The 25,893-nt window shown below is 42.4% G+C and overlaps 1 protein-coding gene and 1 pseudogene across 2 annotated transcripts in view; both read right to left on the bottom strand.

Moving 5' to 3' along the window:
- Positions 1-2,451: 2,451 nt before the first annotated feature.
- LOC146006177 (5S ribosomal RNA) lies at positions 2,452-2,568 on the bottom strand (annotated as a pseudogene).
- Positions 2,569-12,711: 10,143 nt separating this feature from the next.
- Positions 12,712-25,893, bottom strand: part of BMPER (BMP binding endothelial regulator) — a 207,164-nt gene continuing 193,982 nt past the window's right edge. Inside the window, exons 14-15 of one of the 2 annotated variants that reach the window (XM_083188458.1) lie at positions 24,699-24,829; positions 12,712-13,273 (exon numbers count right to left, since the gene is read on the bottom strand). In XM_083188458.1, the coding sequence (XP_083044584.1) occupies positions 13,092-13,273; positions 24,699-24,829 (313 nt within the window). In that variant the 3' untranslated portion in view covers positions 12,712-13,091. Of the gene's footprint in view, positions 13,274-24,698; positions 24,830-25,893 lie in introns of those variants that run through there. The other variant, XR_014474987.1, reaches the window with a different exon arrangement.

Here is a 25,893-nt window from a genome sequence, read left to right as displayed (position 1 = left end):
CACCCCTCAGCAGCATATGATTGCGATATGCAAAAGATCAGAGAAGGTACATAGTGCATAACTTCAAAACAAACTGAGTTTTATTAAGATGTGAACTTCCCAGTTCCGGATCTGGTATGCCTCTGAAATACTCGACAAGTTCCTAAGGAGTCCAGCAACAATCATTAAAGGTCCAAATGGAGTAGGCAAGACACGCTTAACGCGTTTCGGATCCACTGATCCTTAGTCAGAATTGGAAAAAGTGTACTTCATACTGGAGAAAGTGGATGTGAAAATCTTGCAATCAAGTGGGAGGACATAATATTGGTGACATTTGCATTATCTATCATCACCTGGGTGCAATTGACCTTCCTTCCTTTGAGAACGCTGTCAGCGCTATATTAGTGTGCTACCTCTTTTTTGCCTATTGCATTGTGATTAAAGCAATCATATGGATAATGACAAAGTTACTTATACTTGATTGTTGTGTTCCCATGGTAAGCATGCCACAATGCCTGAAACCTATGCAGAAGATGTCCCCCAATCCAATTACTACTAGACAATGCATTGTCTTCAAAAGAACTGTAGAATCTGTGGAGCGATCTTATTAGATGCGTATAAAAATACTTGCAAGCAATGCACAGCGATCTTCATTTCCCTGAATGCCATCAAGCCTGAAGGTTTTCAACAGGATAATTGAGATGGATCATGTGAAAACATCCAAAATGAGAGACGGGAACTCTTCCCTCCGAGGGGACTCCATGCACATAATTTCCTGTTAGAAGGGGTTTATGCGTATACGTAACTGTTTTTTAGTTAGCCAGCAGGACCACAATTCTTCATAGGCAGGTTAGAATAATTGCATTATGAATAATAGACAGGAAGTTGATAGATATAAATCTAGCATTGCCCATGCAAACTCCATTTTGTATCTTGTAAGAAAGCAAACACATTGCATGTGATTTTAATTAATATTAAAATAGTATTCAAACTCAAATTCTGCAGTAGAATTGTATCTACATAGTTTTGGAATGCATTTATATAAGAAGTAGCTCATAAGCTTCAGAGACAATGAGTAACATTTGGGGAGGCATTGCTAGCTGTAGAATGAATAACTCCCTTGTCATTTCCACATGCTTCAGAATGTAACTAGGATATAAATTTTACAGGTAAAAAAATTCTGTACTGAATTAAGAAGATTCATCATTAAAGCAGTAAAATTGTGGAACTGATTGCCGGTGGGGGTAATTACAGAAACTATTGTTAATAAATTTAAATCAAAACTGGATACATATTAGGCCACCAAGGGAATGCTATAGATATGACTTATGTTGGCCACACATCAGACCAACTTTCCTCCAACCATCCAACTAGTTGCTTGAATGGAATAAAATATGGTACATGCTGTTTCTCATTACATACATGTTTCTCTTTGTGCATACATTTACAGCATGCAGGGCCGGCACCACCACTAGGCAGCTCTAGGCATTTGCCTAGGGCGCCGACACCTGGAGGGCGGCAGTTCGCCCCTCACCCCCAGCGAACTGTGTAAAAAAAATGCTGCCCCAGTGTCCCTGCAGTGCTGGGGTGGTCAGGGGTGTCCGTGCCATAGGGGTACCTGCGGCGCCGTCATGTGTATAAAGCTGGCTGCGGCCGGCGGGGTCCCTGTATTGAATAGCAAATAACTAGCGCTATGCGCGCGGCAGCGTGGGAAGTGCTAGTTATTTGCTATTCACTACAAGGACCCCGCCGGCCGCAGCCAGCTTTATACACATGACGGCGCCGCAGGTACCCCTACGGCACGGACACCCCTGACCACCCCAGCACTGCAGGGACGCCGGGGCAGCAATTTTTTTACACAGGTACCACCCCCCCCCCTCCCTCCCCCGGCACCTGGGCGCCCCCACCCCGACTCGCCTGGGGCGCTCCGGTGCCTTGCACCGGCCCTGACAGCATGTACACTGTGAAAAGATGGTGTACAAATGGGTGACATAAAATCTAACCTTTATTGATTACACTAAAAATAGCATACAAGCACACGTCAATTAGATACAAAGAACTGTTTCAAAAGAAATTTTTTTTAAAAATATATATCAATCAGCATGTGAGTATATCTACGGAGTTTATTTTATAATCGTAATATACAATGCAGACAAAAACGAAATTGTAATACAATAACCGTCAAGTGGGCGAAAATGATTTGGCAGGGAATTTACCAGACCGTAATTATTTGAGCAAGGTAAATCAACACAAGATGGTGATATCATGCACATAAATGTTGCAGAGGTTCGTAATATTTTAATATTTTGGGGTCTTGCTTCAGACCCTCCTTTGACAATAGCTAATAATGGACCCAAATGCAATAATATAGGTAACAGGTTTACATTACTAATGTTGAAGCAGGATTTAATGGGTAAAGGGAAAGATAGGAATGCTCTTCATATGCATTCGCTACTTCTGCTGTCTGAGTGTGTGATACAGCACTGGATATTCCCTGATGGTCTCCCAGGAGGTACTGATCCAGCCAATCGCTGCTTAGCTGCTGAGTTCAGATGGGATCAGGCGGCCCAGCGATGTATGGCTGTATATGGCATCAGATGAGAGAGCCTCAAATGGAACTAGGAGCCAGTTGTCACTTCTGCTTTTCCCCGATGTGGCTCAGGAGAATGAGAGAGTGAGCGAGTCCAGATGAGAGATAATGGTAGATTAGAATGAAAGAGAAAGGATCAGAAAGGTGAGGAGAGATATGCTCACAGAATAATGGTATATGTGCCCACTGCTGGATTCAATGGATTCGTGGTCACTGAGCCAGTAATGGAGAATACTGCGCACAATGCCACATGCAGGGGTGAGTAAGGTCTTTATAAGTCTTAAATCATTGTATGTGCAAGATGTATTAATTCATCAGCAGCATACGTCACAGCATGTGATTCCAGGCATGTATCAAACAATATAACAAAACATATTGGTTGAGGACACCAAATAGTTGATACCAATTCTCTGGAGATACAGACGGTAATTGTCAATTTAACTGCCTGTTGCTGAACAGCAGTAGTCGAAGGTTTTTAATTGGGGCAGTTGGTAATAGTTTGATGGTAACAACAGTGGAGTAGGTAGGTGGATTGAAGAGATAATAGGGTATAGTCAATGAGACAGAACAACAATAGTATGCAAAAGAGATTTACCTGAGGGTCACATAGATAACAGGTGCTCAATTTTTCATACAGTGGACACCTAATTATAGCGTGCCCCATATGATAAAGCATAAAGGTCCCGCTTAATAGCGGTATCAGGTCACATTAATAGCAGGCGCTCAATTTCTCATCCAATGGACGTCTAATTATAGCGTGCTCCATACGGTAAGGTACAAAAGTCCCGCTCAGTAGCGGTATCAGAGTGCGTGCGCATCAGACACAAAGTCTGTGCGCCAGCGGAAATCTGTGAAATAAGAAACAGATTACCTCGTATAGGTGACAGCAGTATCAACGCGTGGTGAAGTAAACCGTGCGGTGAAAGCTTCTACCGTCTAAGTCGTAACGGCCGCGCTGCTCTGAGAAGGACTGCGGGAGGGCTCTGAGTGGCTGGAAATGCCCTGACGTCAGACGGACACGTGTTTCGCCCCGATTGGGCTTGATCAAAGTGACGTGCTGGACTGGGGATTCCCAGTCTGTATAAGAGAGGTGGGCAGGCCAATCCTGCGTTTGAAAAAATGATGGACATAAGAATGTCCCAATAGGGAAGGGGGGTGTGTGGAAGCCGCTGGTGTTTGTAATTATGGCATTAACCTGAGCTTTGATAGCTTGAGGAAAATAATTACGTTCGACTGTCGGCACCCTTAATACTGTGCTGGAGTTATGAATATAGGACTCTAATGGTGTCTGTTAACTTTAGTTGGGGTATTGGTTATAAGACATCGAGGGTGTCTAATACCATTTAAGGCTGTGATGTAGGTATTGATTCCTAGTAATATGTGGTTGACATAATTTGTGTCGACTAGGATATGGTATTTAAAAGTAAAAATAAAAATAAAAATAAATGAATATAAAAATAATACATATGAATATAAATAAATAATAGTATGAGGAGTGTGGCGGTTACCACTGCGTGATATGGTAAAAGTTGTCAGGTAATCGCACCTAGAAAATAGTGCTGAGAAAAAATATATATAATAAATACATATATGACACTGATAGTGTCTGATAAGATTAAATTGAAATGAAAGCTAGGTTTAATTAATTTATTAGTGAAAACCCACTGTATAGTCAACATAGTTTGTGTCGACTATTGATACCAAAATTTGGTATTTTACAAAATCATGTGGGGTGTGGAGATAATAAAAGGGAAGAAAGAGATAAATGGTTTAACCAAGGGAAATGATGACAATTGGACTTTAATGGCCAGGGTGGAGACCAGTATGGTGGCCATGCTGTAAACATGGGTATAAATGGTTATTTATAAGGACAGCTTTGGTAGGTCTGGATTGTAGTAAGATTAGAATAATAATATCATCAGATAGTTAATAGTGGTTACATTCTCTACCCGCGTGCGGCCGTACCGCCGATGTTTTTACTCTGCACATGCGCAGAGGTCAATCTGCGCATGTGCAGCCCCCTTCGCCGCAGACGTATTTCGTCCGCCGCAAAGGGGGCGTATAGGGGCGTGAGAGGCTTCATGCCCTCATTTCCCTATGTGTACGCCCCGCGTTTCATGGGCGTTCCCATGCAAACGCGGGGCGTATGCATGGTAATGAGGGCATGACGCAACTCATGGGGGCGGAAAGCTGACGTCGCCGGATGTCAGCTTTCAGCCCCCATACAAGCTACCACACGGACGATTGTCCGTGTGGTCTCAGCTTGCGGGAGCTGCCGGGGCGTGCGGACCTGCCTTCGATGGTCGACGACCATCGAATGCAGGGGGCAGCTCCCACCATGGTGGAGGCGTACGCCTCCACCATTTTTATGCGGATCGCCAGCCGTCCGTGTACGGACGGCCGTGGCGATCCGTAGGGTGGGCGGGGATTGGTTTGTGCGGCCGGAGCCCCGTGTGCGGCTCTGGCCGCACCAACCAGAATAAGGGCCCGGATGCGGTATTCCCGAGCATACTCTGTAATACTCTGTAATACCGTGCAGAATCGGAGTGTTTCTCCCGCACACGCATGGTTTGTATGTCGTCCGTAAACACGCCCTGTTCTTAAAGAGTGAGTCCGTCCGAATGCGGAGGACACGTGGGCGTTTCTACGGACGATGGCCGCACGCGGCAAAACACCGTGGCGTACGGACCGCTCCGTAAGAATGCGGGAATATCCGCACCGATCAGAATAAGGGCCAAAGAGAGATAAACGTCCAGCCAATCACCTGCTAACTGCCATGTTACAGCCTGTGTTTGAAAAAAGTCAGTAAGGAGCTGATTGGCTGGACATTTATCTCTCCTTATCACCCTTGAATTTATCTCTTGTTGAGGCTTAATACATCTGCCCCATTGTATCTTATGTTAAAGGTATTGGCAATATGTGTCTTCCTGTTTGTGTATTAGAATTTGATTTGACGGCAGATAAGAACCACTTGGCCCATCTAGTCTGCCCTTTTTTTAAATATGTTACCTCAAACCATATTTGAGCCTTATTTTTTTGTAAGGATATCAATATGCCTATCCCAAGCATGTTTAAATTGTACTACTGTATTTGCATCTAACACCTCTGATGGTAGGCTATTCCACTTATCTACTACTCTTTCTGTGAAGTATTATAACTGTTAGCAGTGATACGGTGACCCTGACCAAGAACCAGACCCCACCTCTCTCTGTCAGCGGCGCTGTTTGGTCTTCCATCACTTCCGCATCTCTGGTTGCCTGGTTACTCACATTGCACAGACTGCTGTGCAAAGGACAGAACACCTTACATCGAACTTTTCACATGTCGTCCACTTTCATAGCAACCTTTTGCTTGAGTTGACCTTTGGTCTATGTTTGACCTTGTGCATGTTGATCACATGGTTTTGACACTGTCAACCTATCCAGATCCCTTAACCAACGGGTATGGATCATTAGGTCACCAGCAAGTAGGTCGACACCCAGGGCCGGATTAACAATGGGGCTGATGGAGCTACAGCTCCAGGCCTATTCTCCAAATAGGCCCACTCTGTAGCTGAGGGCCAGAGCTTTCCAACGAGCCCAGCCCCGTGTCGGTAGCCCCCCGGGAACCGGAGATACCGACAGGCAAACCTGGAACGTTTTCCCCATAGGATAACATGGGACCGCTAATTCCGACCTCCACCCGGTTCCAACGGCTGCCAGTTCCCCCTCCGGCATCACAGAAGCTTGAGGTTGATCTCAGTCGAACCAAAATCGCTGGGCCTTCAATCTGATACCTGGTCCATATGGGTTCATTGGTTCTAGAGATATTGCGGGTAAACCAATTTTCTTTCATTTCTGAAATGTAATTTCATGGCTGTTCATGTTGTTTGACAGATTTCTCTGGAACCAAATGGCCCAGTTTCACGGGACCAAAATCATTTGAAGCCTACATGTAAATCGGTCAGTTGGTTCCGAAGATGTAGCTGGTTGTTTAAAGGGGGGCGGGGGTTGTTTTCTCTCCCCCTCACACAAAAAAATGCAGAGACTAGGCTGGTGTAAAACGGTCCAGTCCGGGAATGTCCCTGCATGATCTTGGGGCCATATTCCCGAGTAAATCCCTGCATTTTCTGGTGTGAAAGGGGTATTATTTCAAATAGCCGGGACATGCAGTGCTCTGAATACAGCCAGGCAGCCCCCTGCTCTCTGCCCAGCTGTCAATGGCTGTCATTTCTGCCCGGCGGCGGCTATCCCCCAGTTACCGCAAGCATGTATTCCCCCTTGGCAATGAGCATGTAATCCCACATGGCAATGAGCATGGAACCCCTGGCAATAAGCATGGAACCCCTAGCAATGAACATGTTGGTAAGCAACACTTAAGTAGCATCATTTTTCATAGGCATTATGGTGTTTGGCATAATACGTAATGGAGAATATGGTGTTTGGCTTAACATGTAATGGGCATTATGGTGTAAATTTTTAATGTGCGCCTTCAGCGCGCAATGCCCCTATTTATGAAGCATATTGTGCATTATTGCTCAATCTGTTTGGTATAATAATGTGTATTTTGGCTCAATCCATGTGGCAAAATGTGTATTTTGCCTTAATCTGTGTGGCATAACGTGAATTTTTACTCAATCTGTGTGCCATAGTGTGAATTTTGGCTCAGTCAGTGTGAATTTTGGCTCATTCCATGTGGCACATGAGGCAAGTACAGTATAAGGGGGTTACTATTGTGTTGCATGATTTGTATAAGTGGTATATGGTGTGGTAAATTTAGGTAGCCACATAAAAGGTGCTGAAATGTCTTGTACTGTACCAAGTTTCGGCTTTCAGTATTTTTTTTATGACTGGAATGCTGCCTCACCCTGCAAGTATCTTAGAACATCGGTATCCTGCATGTGCACCTTTGGAGGGCACCCGCCAATATATCTCCCTGCATTTTTCTTATGCCAGCCCCCTGCCTTTTTCAGGCATATATAATTAGTTGACAGTATTTACACAAATACAGACACACCCATGAGCAGACCACCCAAACAGAACACTGGTCACGCCCCCCACATTATTAGGTGCTGGCCACAACCCCTATTATTGTGCATAATAGGCCATTGATAATTTTCAGCTCCAGGCCCATTTAGACCTTAATCTGGCTCTGTCGACACCACTAGGTCGACATGCAATAAGGTTGACATGACTTAAGGCCAACATGCACGAAGGTCGACATGATTTAAGGTCGACATGCAGTAAGGTTGACATGACTAAAGGGTGACATGGGTTAGGTCGACAGGTTCATTAGGTCAACAGGGTTATTAGATTGACATGGGTAAGGTGACATTGAAAAAGTCCACTTTTTCACTTTTTTACCCGAATATCGACACAGTCAACATAAACACTAAAACGTAGCACCTCATCCCCTCGCATGGCTCGCTACGCTCGCCATTCTTCTGGCGGGTGCCCTCTTCTGGCGGGTGCCCTCTTCTTCTTCTACTACCACGCACTATTTGATGGTAGGGCACAAACTAATGCCTGGCCGCATATGTCGTGTCGACATGGACACCGAAACGCACCACTGTGCCCCCTTGCATGGCTCGCTATGCTCGCCATGCATCGGGCACGGTGCCTCGCTACGTTCGGCACACTATTTTGTTCTCCCACCACGCCCTAGTGGATGGTAGGGCATGAAATACTGCCTGTCGGCACGTGTCAGCTAAACAACAGTAAAAAAAACAACATGTTGACGTTTTGACTGTCGACCTTTCCCATGTCGACCTAATGACCCTGTCGACCTATTTGTAAATACCTTAACAGATTGTAAGCTTTCCTGGGGAGGTGGGTGGAGCCTATTTCCTATAATATTCTTATATTTAAAATGACTGATTATTTTTGAAAGTTGTTATTAATACTTCTCTTTATCAACCTCTTCAGTATTATGGGCTGACTTCAGCTTGAGTTGTAGTTTTTTTCCACTACCATGCGGTTCCTCCCCGTGATGCCATTGCAAACTCTTGGAATTGCATTGCAGAGATTGTGTATGCTGTGCTGGACATTGAAGCGCTTGCATCTTTAGGGTAACCCACTGCCTTCGTATGACGACTTGCTGCTGCCACGCCCCACACCCAAAATGGCCCGGAAATGCCTCTGTTGTCTGGACCAAATGCCATGTTGCCACCCTCCCAACGCCACATGGCCCCGCCACCGCTGGCCCTTAGACTGCGGTAGCGTGTCTCAGAATGTGACCACAGTTTGTGAGACTGCTCATGAGAAGAATAGTGAAGATCCACAGTTAGTCATTTTTGCTATTCATCAATCAATGATGATAAATTAGGCACTACAGTATATGCATGAAAAGTGCTAAGTCCTAAGCACTGCTAGAGTTCAAATAGGACAAAAAGTGCCTTCATGGCTGATAGCTTCCACTGCAGCCAGAGTTTAATAAGGGCAGCCCTTAGGCGAATCTAGGGGGTGGTCCGGGGGTGCACAGGACCACATTTTGTAGCTGAGGGATGGGGCTTTCCAACGAGCCCAGCCCCGTGTCTCTAGCCCCCTGGGAACTGGAGATACTGCCAGGCAAAGCTGGAACGTTTTCCCTATAGAATAACATGGGACCCGCGAATTCCGACCCGCACCCAGTTCAACAGCTGCCAGTTCCCCCTTCTGCATCACTGAAGCTCAAGGTTGATGTCAGTCAAACCCAAATCGACAGGCCTTCAATATGATACCAGGCTGGATCCATATGGGTTAATTGGTTCCAGGGATATTGAGGTTAAACCTTTTTTTTTTTTTTTTTCTTAAATGTAATTTCATGACTGTTTATGTTTTTTGAGGGCAGATTTCTCTGGAACCAAACAGCCCAGTTTAACGAGACCAAAAATCATTCGAAGCCAACTCAAAGGTTCTTCAATATGATACTGGTCTCAGGTAAATGGGTCAGTTGGTTCCGAAGATATAGCTTGTTGGTTAAAGGGGTGTAGGGATAGGGGAGTGTTTGTCTCTCCCCCTCACACCAGAAAATGCAGGGACTAGGCTAGTGTATAAGGGGTCAGCCTGGGAATGTCCCTGCATGATCCTGGTACCACATTCCCGGGTAAATCCCTGCATTTTCTGTTGTGAAAGGGGTATTATTTCAAACAGCCGTGACCTGCAGTGCTCTGAATACAGCCGGGCAGCCCCCTGCTCTCTGCCCAGCTGTCAATGACTGTCACACCTGCAGCTTCCGCTCCAATTCTTCTCCCCGCTTTCACCTTAGCCCGCCCCCCTTTAATCATGTGGTGCCGGCGACCAGTGTGCTCCCCCGACGTCACGCACAACAGCGCGCATAATATTTCAAATGTCCACTCGGCTAGAGGGGACACCTGGAGGGGAGTGGGAGCGTGCTCTGCGCTGCGCTCCTCTTCCCATAGAAGCAGCTGCACCGCTCTCCATCTCTCCCTGCAGCAGCAGCGAAGGCTCATATAAAAATTTACAGTAAGTGGCACTTTTGAGGGCATTGCTTAAGGGACGCTACAAGTGGCGGTATGTGGGGGCATTACGCATAATGTGTGGCTTAATGTGTAAGGGGCATTACGGTGTGCAGCATCATTTGTAAGCGGCATTATGTGTGCAGCATCATGTGTAATGGACATTATGTGTGCAGTATCATGTGTAATGGGTACTATGGTGCGCTGCATCATGTGTAATGGGTTCTATGGGGTGTGGCATCATGTGTAATGGGTACTATGGTGCGTGGCATCATGTGTAATGGGTACTATGGTGCGCGGCATCATGTGTAATGGGTACTGTGGTGTGCGGCATCATGTGTAATGGGTACTATGGTGTGTGGCATCAAGTGTAATAGGTACTATGGTGCCATCAAGCAAGAACCCCCTAGCAATGAGCACGTAGGTAAGCAGCACTTATGTGGCAAATATGTAATGGGCATTACGGTTTGTTATATAGTATGTAATGGGCATCATGATGTGTGGCACAATGTGTAATGGGCATTATGGTGTGTGGCCTAATGTGTAATTGGCATTACGGCGTGTGGCATTATGTGTAATGGGTATTATGGAGTTTGCTAAAATGTGTAATGGGCATTACCGTGTATGGTTTTAAGTGTAATACTACACCCCTTTTTGTGATGCCACGCCCCCTTTCCATGGGGCCACGCCCCCTTTTGGCGCGCGGCTGCGCCGCGCAAAGGTCCCCCTGCTATTTTGTCTAGTTCTGGGACCACCCATTACCATAATTCTAGATTCGCCTATGTAAGGGCTTACTACCTAGCTCCTACCTGTCATTTTTCAAATGCAGCCTGTAACATAAGTGTTAGGAGCTGATCGGCTTAGTTTATCATTCTGGGGGAAAATATCAGAGGGATTCCCTGTATTTAAGAAACCAGCACCATGCTCTTGGACCGGTCCTGGTTGGACAGAGAAAACGTGAGATAAAGTTCCAACCAATCAGCTTGTTATTTTTCATACATCCTCTCCAAGTTTTGGTAAAGCTATGCCTAAGCCCTCCCTCCTTATGGTTTAAATACTAGAAGCTTATGTAATGTGACAAGGAAAGGGTGAAACATTTAAACCACACTTTCTCCACAATCCTGACCTCCAAAGACTCCAGGGTACATTCATTTGAAAGAAGGAAGTAAAATCATTATATAACTGTCCAAAAATTTGTATAACTGATATGAACAGTATGCATTAAATAGAAAGCTAATGTTTGGATTTCACTTTGTTTTTTTACTGGAATAAATGCAGAGAAATTACATAAGCCTCCGCCACTTTATTAAAAGGGGGGGGGGGGGTCAATACCTAATCGAAGGAGGGGCCTTGCCACCTTATGAAGATTTATGCAAATAAAGTATTTTCAGCATAGCTTCATATGTGGGGGGTACTATCGGCAGAAGACACTGATGCTAAATGGCAGCATCCTTCCTGTACCACCACAGCAGTGTGTGCAGACTGGAGAGCAAATCTGTTGCTCAGAGGTAAGGGAGTATCAATGGACACATGCCCCTCTGGGACCCTCTTTTCCCTCTCTTCCCCTTGCCCTATATCTCCATCCCCTCTGCCCCCTATTCAGAGGTGAGGGCTATATTATTTCTATTTCAATGCGTTTTCAAAATGTTGGGAGGTACAAACAGACTCAGGGGTAAAAAAAAGACACCTACATACACAGAGGTATGTTCCTTTGAAGGAATGCAGCAAAGGCATAATTGCCAGTTAATAAATGTTATTACAGTATTATTAATTCCTTGTAGTGTGATTCTCTGACTAAAGATGGCGATTTGGCAACTTTCCACCCAATTCTGAATGATTGGGCTGCGAAATCTGGTGAAAATTGGCCAATCTGCATCAGATCTGATATGTTGTCCTGTGCACATTGGTTTGGAGTGGGAGGTCAGATGTGCTGCATGAACTCCCCAGGCAGCTCACTGTGAGGCCTTTTGCATGTGATAACTCGCATGTAAAATATAGCACATCAATTAGGAATTCGCATGGAAGGACTCCTGGGAGCAGTTGGGTAAGTTTAAGGGAAATCAGATGCGACATTCGCCTCAGACAAGTCGCACTAGTTGGGTAAGTTTAAGGGAAATCAGATGCGACATTCGCCTCAGACAAGTCGCACTATAGTATGGGGCCTTAATCAAGCAGTTGAACACAAATGTTCCGTGTTGATTAGTTCACTCATAATAGGTGCAAAAACTATGTATGTTATTCGCCCTGTATCAGATCCATCAGAACCAGTCCTAATGACATATGGGCTTAAGCTATCTGAAGTATGTAGTGTGGTAATACATTACTACAGTGGAATGTCAGGTCAAAAAAAAATATCAATATACAGTATTTTACTTTCATAATGCACATATAAAAAGAATCCACTCTGATTTTTTGTGAATTTTTAATCCATCTTAATGCGTGTTTTGGATACCAAATACCTTATCGCCTTAAATATTATATTCCATTACTTATAGGCTGCATAAAGCAGGTTTATAGCTCAGGGTCATTCAATTCTGTCACCAACCAGCAGTTGATAAACTGCTTACTTTACGTTCTTTTATCAGCGGGTCCTAAGCAAATCTTCTGTTTTCTGTGGCGCATGTTTGAAGTCCAACTGTAACTTCAATTTGAATGTTGAAATAAATCCATTTTGGCAAAAGTTTCGGCCACAAAAAGTATTTTTGTAAAAAAAAAAATGTAGAGCTTTAGAAATGGCAAAGCCAGCTAGTACACTTTCCTGTGCCACCATATTAAATTAGAAACATCTGTTTTATTTATACAATTGTTCAAATAGTTTAAAGGATAAAACCTAAAAAATAATACATAAACCGTATAGCAAAAAATATACATATAATAAATTGTCTTTCTTTGCTTATATAAATGATGTATAATTTTGTATTTATATATATATCATATTTATATTAGTCACTTGTTTCCATGTGTGTGAATGTGTCAGCATTTAATAATTTTACAAGTTCTGTGTTCAAACAGTTAAGTCCTTCATTGGCTGAGAGCTTTAAAAATAAAAACCATCAGCATTTAATAGTTCTTGATGAAAGATTTGTGTCACCGCTGCGGACAGAGAGCTGGCTTGATGCATTTTCCTCTGTGAAGTACTAAATTGGCAGGGCAGTGACAACCAGCCACACAAGGTCTACTGCACGGACCAATTTCATTCCAGTTTTCACATGTCTTAAGGCATCCTGGACCACAGGTGTCATATACTGCTCCATGTTTACATTGGATTGCTAGAAGACAACAAAAAGCTAATATTAACATACAATTTTCTCAAGTTCAGGAAGATCTAGCAAGTATTCTCTACAGCAGTGATTCTCAAACTGTGGGTCTTGACCTTCTCAGCATGGGGTCGCGACTCCATGTTGCTCACCATCAGGCTGATGACTTTTCTAAACTCAATCAGTGATTCAAGGATTCTAAAAAAATCTATTGAATTGTCTGTTATTTTAGACTCATCCCATCATTTTGTGCCTCCACAATGCTGCCATGTATGTGCTGTCTTCTGACTACACATGTGATGTGATGACCTTCTGCAGTAACTTGCTGGGGTCTCCTAATTATTCTTATTGTCTGATGGGGTCCCAGAGCAGAATAGTTTGAGGACCTATGCTTTACAGTAAACATTGACTAATTGCATTTTAATGCATTTAGGGCTATAAATTAATATTTTAAACTGCAGATGTGTCCTCATACACCTAGGGTGAAATTTAATTGGATGAGAGATTCAGAAAGTGAAAGATTTGTTAAGAAATCTCCAGATTTTTAAATCAAACTGGTTTTGCAGAGTAAATGATTGCCGCTTTAAAAAACTGGAGATTTCTTAACAAATCTTTCACTTTCTGAATCTCTCATCGTATTAAACTTTTGGGACTTTGGGCCTGACTCAGCTCTGATCGCTCATCTGTAAAGTTGCAGAGGACTGCGAGTAGTTAGTCACCCCCTAGACAGAAAGAAAACCCAAAGAATATAAGAAACCAATTATTGTGAGGTGCACAAACAACTGTACTTGGTAAAAGGGTAGTCAGTCCTCCAATAAAGCAACAAGTAAAACAGTGTACCAACCATGGCTGTTATATTAAAAGAAAAAAGTTAGGACAGTTTTCTTACTTAATACAATTTATTATCAATCATAAATCACATCAAATTCAAAAACGTAATTGCAATAATATTAATAAAATCGAGGGCTAATAGGGAACACGCTATTGGGTATATTGCTTAGGACTATGGACTTTTTCCAGTATTGCTAGGCAGCTTAATTTGTTACCAGTTGTTTGGTGATGTTAATCCAATCCTGGTGCTTTAGGAACATAGTTTTAGTCCCAAGGCAGTGAGACTACAGCTGAGCGATATTTTCTGAGCGATATTTTGAACAATATCGCCTAGTGTGTACTCTCCATGTCATTAACGATGTGCCTTCCCTCCCTCGTGCGAACATGTCTGGATGAGGGAGTCCTTGTTAATGACGGTCAAGATGCAGCCACAGCATGACCGTCTCTCTCCCCACCGTCGCTCCCTGACATCACCGGCATCAGCAAGTATGTATGCACTTGCCGATTCTGGCACCCCATCGTCGCCAATACCGGCGTTGATGGGGACTCACTAAGTGTGTATGGGGCTTGAGAAGCAGCTACTCCTACTTAGTAGCACTTTGTGTACAGATTCACATACAGATGTAGAGTTTTCAATATGCTATATTTGCTTTCATTTTTCACATTTAAGTTTGTAAACACTTTAAACACATATTATTCCATTGGGATAAAACTATCATGGCAAAATCCCCATACCAATTTATTTGGACTGTAGAATTTAACATTTATAAAGGTCATATATACAGAACATGTATTTGAATGATCAGGTGTATAAGTGTTATGCATCAATGGGCACAACTGTACACTGTATCATAGGTCTTCATAGAGAAGGAGAAGTTGGTTGGGAGCAGCCTAGTACTTCAGAAACACCAGACATTTCCCACACTGTAGGCCAGATATATCAAGCTTTAAAAAGTGACAAAAGAGCAACGTAATGGCTGTATAGACATGAAGTGAATTAAACATGCAAAGCTGGGTGTGTACCTCGGACAGCATGTGACTCGGGGGAGCCTATAAGGATATTAGGAATGGCCTGCAGGAAAGGGAGGAGTCTTCCTCTCTTTCCTGAAAAGTTACCCGGCCTCCCTTCCCTGTTAGGTGGTTTGAGGGTGGTGGTTAATCTCGTTAGCTGACATGTGGAAAAGAACGGCAAGTTGATAGATTTTAAGGCTTTCATTAAGTTATGTTTGCAGCATATTTGGTTTGTTTTTTGTTGCGCTCTCCTCTCATTGGCTTAGGCCTTCGCTGGATCACTCGCTCGGGGACAGCGGACCCACACAGATGGGTGGGTAGCCAATGCAGTAGGTGGAGTGGATACCGCTTTTGAGTTAGGCCAAATTACGTATGCTAGTTTTGAGGTGGAGCTTAGTCGAATAGCAGTTCTTTCTGGGCCACCATTAAATAAATAATTAATAATCAAATATTAAATTAGCTTAAAATGTTTCAAATAAATTCAGCATTTCTGCCAAACCTATGTCTCCGAGTCGTTATTTCAGGTTTAAGTGTATTGTGTGTGTTATTATCCTATACATGCTAGAGGTCACACATGTGCTGTTAGAATGTTTATAGAGAGTGATAAACAGCCAGCCAATCAGCTCCTACCTGCCATGTTACAGGCTGTGTTTGAAAAATGAAAGGTAGGGGCTGAATGGCTGGCTGTTTATCGCTCTCCACTTTATCACTTTTTGAAGCTTGATACATCTGGCCCTGTATGTGCATGATCCAACATGGTGTCCATGCCTCCTTTACACATGTTTCAGTTGTTACTGTATTTGCCCAAATATCCACTTAAATAAAATATTTTGCTGTAAATGATGTCCAATGTATTGTATTATTCCCATTAGTATACCATAATACTATGTCTCAACTTAATAATTACACAAAATGGATATAACGTTTAATTTTGTGGCGTTTGTTACCAGATAATCTATTTTTTTTTTTAATTAATTAGCAAACTGATTTCAGTTCAATGCATCATTTGTTTTACAAGTCTTATATGGAAGCTAAGTGCCAGGTTTATATTTAGGCTTCTGATATCACCATTATGCTTATGGAAAAACAAACTGGCAACAATAACGTGGTGGGTAAGATTATATACATTCTGAGCAATAAAATGCATCTCTGTCAACATGTTTGGAATATTCTTGTTTCTTAAATTTAAAAGCCACCAGTGCATCATAAAGAATAAATTGTTATTTGGGCATTCTGCCAATGAGTACAGGAGATCCACAGGGAACGGCAGAACCGTTGATGTAGCTGCAAGAGGTTAACATACAAAATGGCCAAAGCAAATGAAACATTCAGAAAGTGTGATTTACTTAGTAGCGGGGCTGCAATGATGTAACGTGAAGTCTGTATATGTTACTTTTACAGTGTCATAAATGTTTAATTTACGCAGACACTGTCATTTAGTTCATAAATAGAAAAAAAGTGATTTCTGTCGCAGCCACGTAATACCACAATTAGCTATTTATTAAATTTTGTCATAAATCCTGAGAAAATAACTGTCCTTAAAGCATTATGGTCCTACTATGTTTTCTGATTCTTAGCCATACTTGCCTACTTTTGAAAACTAATTTCAGGGAGATTATAGGGCGTGTCTAGTTCCATATAAGGAGAGATTGTGAAAAGAGATTCTGAACATAGCACCTAGAATCGTGGGTGTGTACTGCTACATCTGAAAGGAATCTTTTAAAATGACTTATATCCAAATGAAGATGAGCCCCAAAGCAGTTAGTAAGAGCTACTGGGAAATGGCGCTGATGATTCAATGTAAATATCTGTCTCTAATTCCATTTTTACCCCAAAAATGTAACAGTGTAATGTGGGTTAGGTGAAATGAGGGAGATTGGTAGACTAATGAGGGAGAGAGGGAGATTGCTGCTGTTTCAGGGAGTCTCCTGCAGAATGCAGGAGGGTAGGCAAGTATGCAAGGGTAGGTAACAATGTCAGAGATACTACTACAGTACCGCTGGAGGAGCAATAGCACATGAGGAAAGAAGGTCCTGTCCGTGAGAGCTTGCAATTTTATTTATTATCCCAATAGATTAATAGTAAATTTAGTCGTAAATAATAAAAAATAATAAAATAATATGTATACATTTTAATATATAAAAATTACACCTAATCATTCAAATACATGTATATAATATATTTTCAAACATTAACCCTTTGAGTGCCAATATCTCTGTGAGCGATGCGCAAAATATCCTTTAATAATCCAGCATCACTCACCTTTGTTATATAAATTCAAATAAACATATTGTGTAAAAACATATTATATTTCCTGTATAAGGTAAGTCATTATGATGAATAAAAATGTCTATTTGGCAATTTTCACACCTATTTTGACAACTTTACTTGGCTCTATAACAGTCCAGACTTTAAGGATCTCCATGCTTGTGCACAGATGGTATAAGCAAACTAAGGAACTAAGGAACTAATTAAGGGGCCAATTCAGACCATTCAGGTCCAAAATTGGCCAAGTGAATTTGTCTAAAGGATTCTTCAGTCCACAGCGAAAAGTGGAAATAAAGAATACTCTGCTTTTTGTATATCTGTGTAAAAGCCTGTTTTATTGCTGCCTTTGTTAATCCAATTCTAGACATAGATATAAGTAGGGCTGATAAATAATGACAGCGGAACACAAATAAATTGCTATGGGGATTTTGCCATGATGGGCTGTTTTATGCCAATGGAATAACATGTGTTGATAGTGTTTGCAAAGTTGAATGAGAAAAGAATAAAAGGAAATATTGAATCCATCACAGCTATGCCTCACCCAGTTGTGGTTTATTTATTTTTTCAGTAATGAGGATTCCTCAAGCTGCTGTGTTTCAGCTGTCAGAATAAAATCGGATGTGGTGAAAAGGAAGTGAAGACTTGAAGAAGACAGATGTTGTGTATGTGCGATCAAGCAGATGTGAGAGAAATAGGGTTTTAGTCCTGTTGAAAATAGGAGGCGAAAGGGACCACTGGCACACTTAAGTATGAGCTGTTATTCAATTCTATTAAAATTAACACCTTCCAGCAATGAAAAATGCCATTGCATAGCCAAACACAACAAACCATAAAAATCTTTAAGAAAAGCTCAATATAGCTCTCGAGTGGCCTGACCAGTTGCATGCGTCTCTTTAGAAGTCCCCCAATCTGCAGATGTATTTATTACCCCACTTAGGTTCTATTATGTTCTCCTTAGCTGACCTAACAATTCTAATCCCGTTCAGATCTGTTTTTGGTTTCTTAGGCAAAAAATTCCATCAAGGAAACGCAAAACCAATTGTGATTGCATATGTTCAACAAGTACAGTACAAATATATATCTTCCATGTATAATGTCTTTAATAATCTGCAACTCATTGCATCACAAAAAAAAAATAGTCTTCCATTAACACGTTGGCTGGTATTGCCACAGCTCTCTGCTACTGTACATAAAGAGGTCTTAATATATTATTTAATAAAATTCACTAGCTCCCACATTTAGGAAAGCTACTAGTTAAAAACTTGTAGAACAAATTAATTGCAATATCCTCTATCGGGGCCAGCTGTGACCAATTTGTAGCCCTACTCAGAATTTTAGCTGGTGCCTCCCAACTAGGCACACAGGCCTACCAGCTGATTGCATGCCATGGACCTTTTATTGGACACAATGGTTACCTAGGGATGTAATGAGGAAAATGTGTCCTTTTGGAACCTTATCCACTCTGCTGATCTTGGTGGGCATTAGGGGTATCCCTCCAGAGGCCAGCACCACTACTTAGCTTGCCAAGCACTGGACCTATCTTGCTTCTCAGCACTGATTAGACTGTGCCAGATACTTGATTCTCCCCAGACTTCACCTGATCAGCAAAGTTGTCAGTATAATTTATTTTGCAAGAGATCCTAAACTGGCACCGCGGAGTCTACCGGCACCTTCATTTTGCCACCACTTCTGCAGCTTCCTCTTCCTTAATTTTCTAAAACATTTGTTTTTCCTCGTGCTTAATCCACTCTTCAGTGCGGCACATTCCGCACATCTGTTATATGCTCCTTCTGCATGGTTATAATTACTTTGCACTACTCACACTGGATAATAAATTTGGAGTGAGTGAAAGTAGGCACCTCTCTTGATCTGCAATTGTCTTACAGATTTGAGTCAAATTTGAGAAGCTATAGCGGTCTCTCCTCAGTGCTGGTATGTAGTGCTCAGACCCAACACCAGCCACAGATCTGTACACCCATCTGAACTTGGGACCATCTAGTAGATTTCCAAAATGGCCAAAGTAACCCAAGGCAAGTATATGCAAGTTTTAGAGGGAGATTATTTATATTCTGCACAGAGTGCTCCTTTTGTACTAGTCTACAAACAATTTCCTTTCATTTCTCATCCTTAGGGCGAGATGTATCAAACGGAAAATGCGGTAAAACCCTGGTTTTACCACATTTTCCAATGTATCAAAAATGATACCGCATTGAAGGGTATCGCCACCTTTGGGTGACGATACCCTATAGAAGCCTATGGGCTTCTTTTCGCCGCCCGCCGACGCAAGGCCGCCGCCTCGCCGACCCCCCCTCTGGCTTACCTTCCTGAAGGGTCCTCCTGGACCCCAGAAGGTAAACCCCTCCTCCCCCTAGTGAAGCAGCCGGATGTCCTTCTGGCTGCAGGGGGTGGAGGAGGCGCCGGGGCAAGCCTGCTTAGCTGTCCCCGGCGTGAGGGGAGAGCCAGGCGGCAGGGAGGTGACGGAGACCCCCCGCACACCAGAGTACAGGTATCGTGGGGGGGCTCCGTCACCACACCGCGATGCCAGCTGCATATGTTAGTACATATGCGCTGGCATCGCAGCGGGGGGGGGGGGGCGAGAAGGGCGGCAATGTATTTTAATACATCTTGCACTTTGTCTTTTATGATTTAGTTATTCCTTATAGGAATGGTGCTACCCTTCTCTTACTGTATATGTAAAAATGGGAAGAGGGTAAGTAAGGCATATAGGGTACAGTCAGAAACTGATACAGTGTAACTTGTTCAACTGATTTTTATGTCTCAATTAAAATGTAACCTTTATTTGTAGATCTTTTTTAAAATGAATGTAGATTCCCATTAAGATAAAGACTTGTGACAGCATCATTTCCTGAGTGCATCCAATATGCCCTTACTTACCTTCTTCCCATTTTTAAGTATATGCAAGTGCCTAAGTTACCTATGCCAATGGCCGTTCCCAGTACATCATGTTGCAAGACTTTTTTTTAAACTTTACACTTCAAAATCTTTGAAAACTCTTTAGAGATAGTGAATTGCCTGAGCTTTAAATAATCTTCTACTATCTCCAGCACTATTATTAATGGGTAGCTGCTCTAATTTTTAACAATGTCCAGTCAATCTGAGAGGTTGTTTGAGTAGTGGGGTCTAGATGTAATATTTCTATAAGAACTGCCCCTGACTGATATAAAACCACATAGGCATTGGGATTATCAATAATAAATAAAACAAAAATGTAAACATGAAGCACTAACTGATATGTTGCAACGTTTTAACAAATATTAGACATATTTAGCAATTCCTTTATATATATATATATATATTTTAAGCTGCAGCTATATTTCAAAATGTGAAGGTTGTGCTGCAACTAAAATCATGTCTTAGTCCAGCAATACTTTTTAATTGCAATAATCTTTCTGCCAATTGTAATTTATTAAGCTGGCAATACACTGTTGTTGGACTAGTATAATAAATAGATTATATGCAACAAAAAAAGCTTGAAATATACATGCAAATATGCATGAAAAATACTTAAAATATGCATGAAAAGTGTTAAAATATGCTACATTAAATATTAAAAAAAGTAATTTTTTACTTATTTATTTAAAAATCAGCATACAATTAGTTGCAAATAAACCTCAAAAATAGGCCCACAGTATCTGCAGATGTCTAGTGCTGTACACAGGATTTTTCTTCCTTCTTCCTGGCTCATACAGCAGACTGCAGCTTCCAAAGCTCTTCTTGCATCAACTACACGGACCCTCATCTCCAGCGCAGATGGATCAAATGTCAGCATAGCGTGTGAGGGTAGCGCAGTGGAAGGCTTCCTCCCTGCGCCGTATACTCACTGTGACACAGCATTTTCTCTGCGCTGCGTAATGTCACAACCCTTCTGCCCGCCTCCTCTGCTGCAGAAGTCTGTCTCTTGGGGTAAAGTCCCAGGCCAGGGGCAGGCAAAGGTTCAGGAGCATCAACATGGATTGGCAGTCTAGAGCAGTGTCAGACATAGCGTACATCCAAGGTTCCCCACTCTGCGCACATATTGCCCCAGCCTGCACACTCTACCACTACCTGGCCAGCAGCAGCAGGGCAAAACAGTGCTGTGACTCGAGGATGGGAAGAGGGCGGATCCCTTCCCTGTGCTGGGAGGATGCCTGGTGGGGGGAAGGGGGGTTGGAAATGCCTCCATACCAGTGCATATCTAATGAGCGCAGTGCATATTTAATAAGCGGGTCCCCAACCCGCTCATTAAATATGCACTGCACGGGATCCCACTTATTAGATATGCACAGAGCGGGACCAATAGTGCTCACTGCTGCCTGGGTACCATTTCAGACCCATTCAGACAGCAAAAAAAAAATACCAGGTTTTTGGAAATGGTAAATTGACTCTGCACCTTTCAGACCGCACATATTACCGGTTTAAAACAGTTAAAATCGGGCAAAATACCGGGGGGGGGGGGGACACTAGGGGGGCACATGCCCTGGGTGCTGGATTTGATGCCCAGAGTGCATGCAAGGTTGGGGGAGACAGAGCGGGGCCAAACTATTGCCTTGTCCTAGGTGACGTAGATCCTAGTTTAAGCAGTCCAGTTATTTGTATTTTTATTGTTTAATAAATGAGCATATAGAGTATCTGTATTGGCCCCACCAGAAAACAGACTTAGGGCCAAATGCAGTAGGGAGTGAGAATCAGAGAGATTTTGAGAGTGTTAAAAAAAAAATTTAAGCGGCAATCAATTACATGGCAAAATCAACCTGTTTTTTTTCAGTGTAATCGATTGCCGCATTAAAAAAATGGGAAACCTCTCCCAAAATCTCTAATTTTCTTATTCTCACACGTGGCCCTTAGTCCAAGATCTATTACCGTATAATGCTACTATTTTTACAAAACTTCCTAAAATGTTGAGAGAAATGCAATATTCTTTCTATAGATTTGTTTGCATATTTGTTTAGCGCTATTGTCCTAAAAACCCAATTGATACATAGCTTTATATACTGTACATTTTGTAATTTTCTTTTGTATTTTGCAAATGATAATAGAATGTCAGCAATAAACATTAACAAAAGACAACATACAGTAGTTGGAACTACAGTATACTACAGAATAATGTCTGTAGTAAATAGTACTTGTAACTCACTAGATTTGATAGTTTGTAACTACCTTCTGCCCTCCAGTGGAAAAAAAGAATTATAGCAATTACTGTACATGGAAATAATGGCCGGTCATTCTAATAGAAACTGTTTTTTTTTCTATTTATATAATACTGTTATGCATGTTAGTACCACAGTGTACATGAACAATACACATATATTTTAAAGATTTAATGAATTTTACAGAGGAGGTGTTTTGGATAGGAATCAAAATCTTTTGGCATATCTACAGTATTTCATTTTGATACTGTAGTCATTTTACTGTAAACAGCATATTACAAAATAGGGTTTGCAATTCTGTATGAGTCATTTTTGGATGTTTTAAATACTTCAATTGTTTGGTAATCAATTTTGCCTTATTTTCCTCGTTTTGTTAAAAGTTATACAAGTCATTAATACAAGATCCAAAACATGGTTCTCAAAGCACAATAACGGTCTAGGTTTTAAGGATATCCATGCTTGGGCACAGATGGCATTAGCAAACAAAGGAACTAATTACGGGGCCGATTCAGACAGTTCAGGTCCAAAATTGGCCCCATCTCCGATGGTGGGGGTCTGCACATGTGCATTGATGATAAAAGCACATGCAAACCCCTGTAGCGAACAACTTTGGATTTTTCATATGGCGGGGGCGCTTGCTGCCTAATTGTCCGGCAGGGGGCGTTGTCCTGCCCCAGAAATACTCACCACAAAAGGGGCAGCCGCTGCCTTCTGTAGTAGCCCTTGCTCCCCAGGGGCTTCTGCTGCTGGCTTCGGTTGTTTGCGGCCGGTTGGAGGTCATGGACGCTTTGACGGGCTCAAGAGCACTCAGGTTTGCAGATGCCAGTGGCGGCTCCTGCTATAGGACTGCAGGACTGCAGCCCCTCCAGTTAAAATCACAACACCAGAGACACAGACAGACAGCACCAGAGCTCCGGTGCTTCCCGCTGCGGGCACCCTCCCCTACCTCCGGAGCTCTGGTTCTGGTTGTCTGTGTCTCTGACACGCTGGTAACCTCCTCTCACCAGGCTCCATGAAGCAGCAGGGCAGACACAGCAACAGCCTAACCCTGTGGACAGCATGTAATAGATTTCTATTGGAAGCTGTTACTGCTCATCATACACAGAGCTGGAAACTCCTCAACCTCTTGGTCTGCCAGTACATGGAGCGATGACAGCAATAGCTTCCAGCAGGAAGCCATTCTGTGCAAATCGGCAGAGCTACAGTGCTTCTATGGGCTGCTGTCTGTGCAGCCCAAAAACAATTCTCTGCAGTAAGCATGCCCATACTTCAGTGAGTCACTCAGTGTGATGCAGCTGAAGGAATGTATGCATTGCACCAGAGAGGTGCATGGAAATTTATTTTATTTTAAGAATATTTGTGTGTAGATCTTTATTAGAGTATCATTTTGTGTACTTTCATTAATATTAGTTATGAAAAGTGTGTATTTTGCTCTGTAACTGTTTTTGTGCATATGAGTACATCATTTATTTACAGTAAATGCACACAAACACTAGTACAGCGCAAATCAAACTAATAACCTGCAAATAATTAATGACTGTTTGCAATGAGCAGTAACCAGGAAATTGCAGCCCCCCTAAAGGCAGGTCTAAAGTCTAAAGGTAGGAGCCGCCACTGGCAGATGCTCAGTCATACCTCTGTTCCAGCATTCCTGTGTTTGGACACCCCGAACACACGAACGGTTGAGCGCGACTGAACCTCCCCAAGCTTCCCCATCCTCCCCAATCAGCAATGGAGAGGATCGGCAATGGGGACGGTGAGGGGAGGGTAAGCAATGGTGAGGGGACGGATCAGCAACAGGAGGGATGGTGGTGCACCAGTGGTGCATCATTTCATTACAGTGGCATGCACAGAATTTTCTCAGGAGAGCCCACTCCTGAGGCACAGCTCACCTTGTAAAAATTCCGGCCATACCACCGAATAGGTTAAAGGCCTATAAGGGGTTTATTAAATTAAAATCATGCTCACTTTACAAAACTTTTGAGAATTGCATAAGCATAAACTTTCGCGCATGCATCAGCCAGGCCTTAAGACTAGTTTAAGAATAAATAGGGTGAAACTTCAATGTTTAGAAATTATATGCATGTTGCAATAATTTTCCTTGTACAATACACATTCATTTCAGGAATCAAAAAACAATGCATTCAATATGATATAATTGCTGCAGCCAATAAACTCACCTGCACAGTTATTTTCCGGTTTCCAGTGAACTTTCACACCTTCTCTTAAACATGCCCTCGCATAAGCAATTAATGATTCACAGTAGCAATTTTTATGCACTGGGCATTCGCACATGTCCGTCACACACGACCTTAAGGAGAGAGGAAATATAAAAATCAAGACATAAAACAACAATTTTGTTCAATGTAATAACATTTTACACTCACTAGATACACTGAAGGTACTCAACAGATTTATACATATCTATAGTCAGATAGTATTAAACCATTGGCCCTCATTCACGTTGAATAGATCTAACCCGGTTTCCCGATAATCAGGAAACTGCCTACGCACAGACCGTGTTGTGCACATGTGCCAGACAGTCCTGCAAATGCCTCTGTCTGATCTTAAGGCATTTGTGGGAAGAGACGGGGATGAAATTGGTCAGCGTTCTAGAAAATGCAGGCTAAATTACCGCAATGTTCATCTCATATGCCGGCAAGAGATGTTATGCTCCTCCTCCGGCATTTCCTTTGCTAAGGACTGCATATGCCAAGCTGCGGATAGCAGCTTAGCATATCTGATCCAACCTGAAGGTGGGCCATTGATAGGTAAGCTGCTCCAGAATTATTTTTTAAAAGATTTATGGATCACAACAACTTTCCTTTGTTTTAATCTACATGCAAATCACAATTGTGTGTGTTTTACATCAAGCAGATCCCTAAGGAGTGCACTTCAGGGAGGTTTCAGTTGTCCAGAGCCCCTTACATGATCCACTAACACCTTTCATATATGTCATAGAAGAGAGTAACATCCCATACACACTAAGTGATATTACAGATATCACTTATTTTGGCTTTAATAGATGATATTGTTTGTAATATCGTCCACTGTTTCAATATAATTAAAGATGCATCCTCCCGTGGCTCATAGAAAATTATGTCCTCCATCATCTGTACATGCAGCTCAATTTTGACTATATCGTCAACGACTGCATGTATGGAGTGGGGACCTGATAATATCAAACAATATTGTTAGCGATATTATTCAGTGTGTATGCACTATACAATTTTCCCAGGGAAAGTGTTGATGATATCGCTTTTAGACAATATCATCTTGGTTTAGTGCGCTTTAGTGTCTGCTAAGTCTTGTACACTCTATCAATTCGTTTAAGGACAGTAGAAGCATAACAATGTACCTTCTAGTGTCCGGAGG

Source organism: Crinia signifera, chromosome 5 (genome assembly GCF_055691185.1).
Source record: "Crinia signifera chromosome 5, ASM5569118v1, whole genome shotgun sequence".
Taxonomy (NCBI): Eukaryota; Metazoa; Chordata; class Amphibia; order Anura; family Myobatrachidae; genus Crinia; species Crinia signifera.
This window is presented reverse-complemented; position numbering and strand designations above follow the sequence as displayed.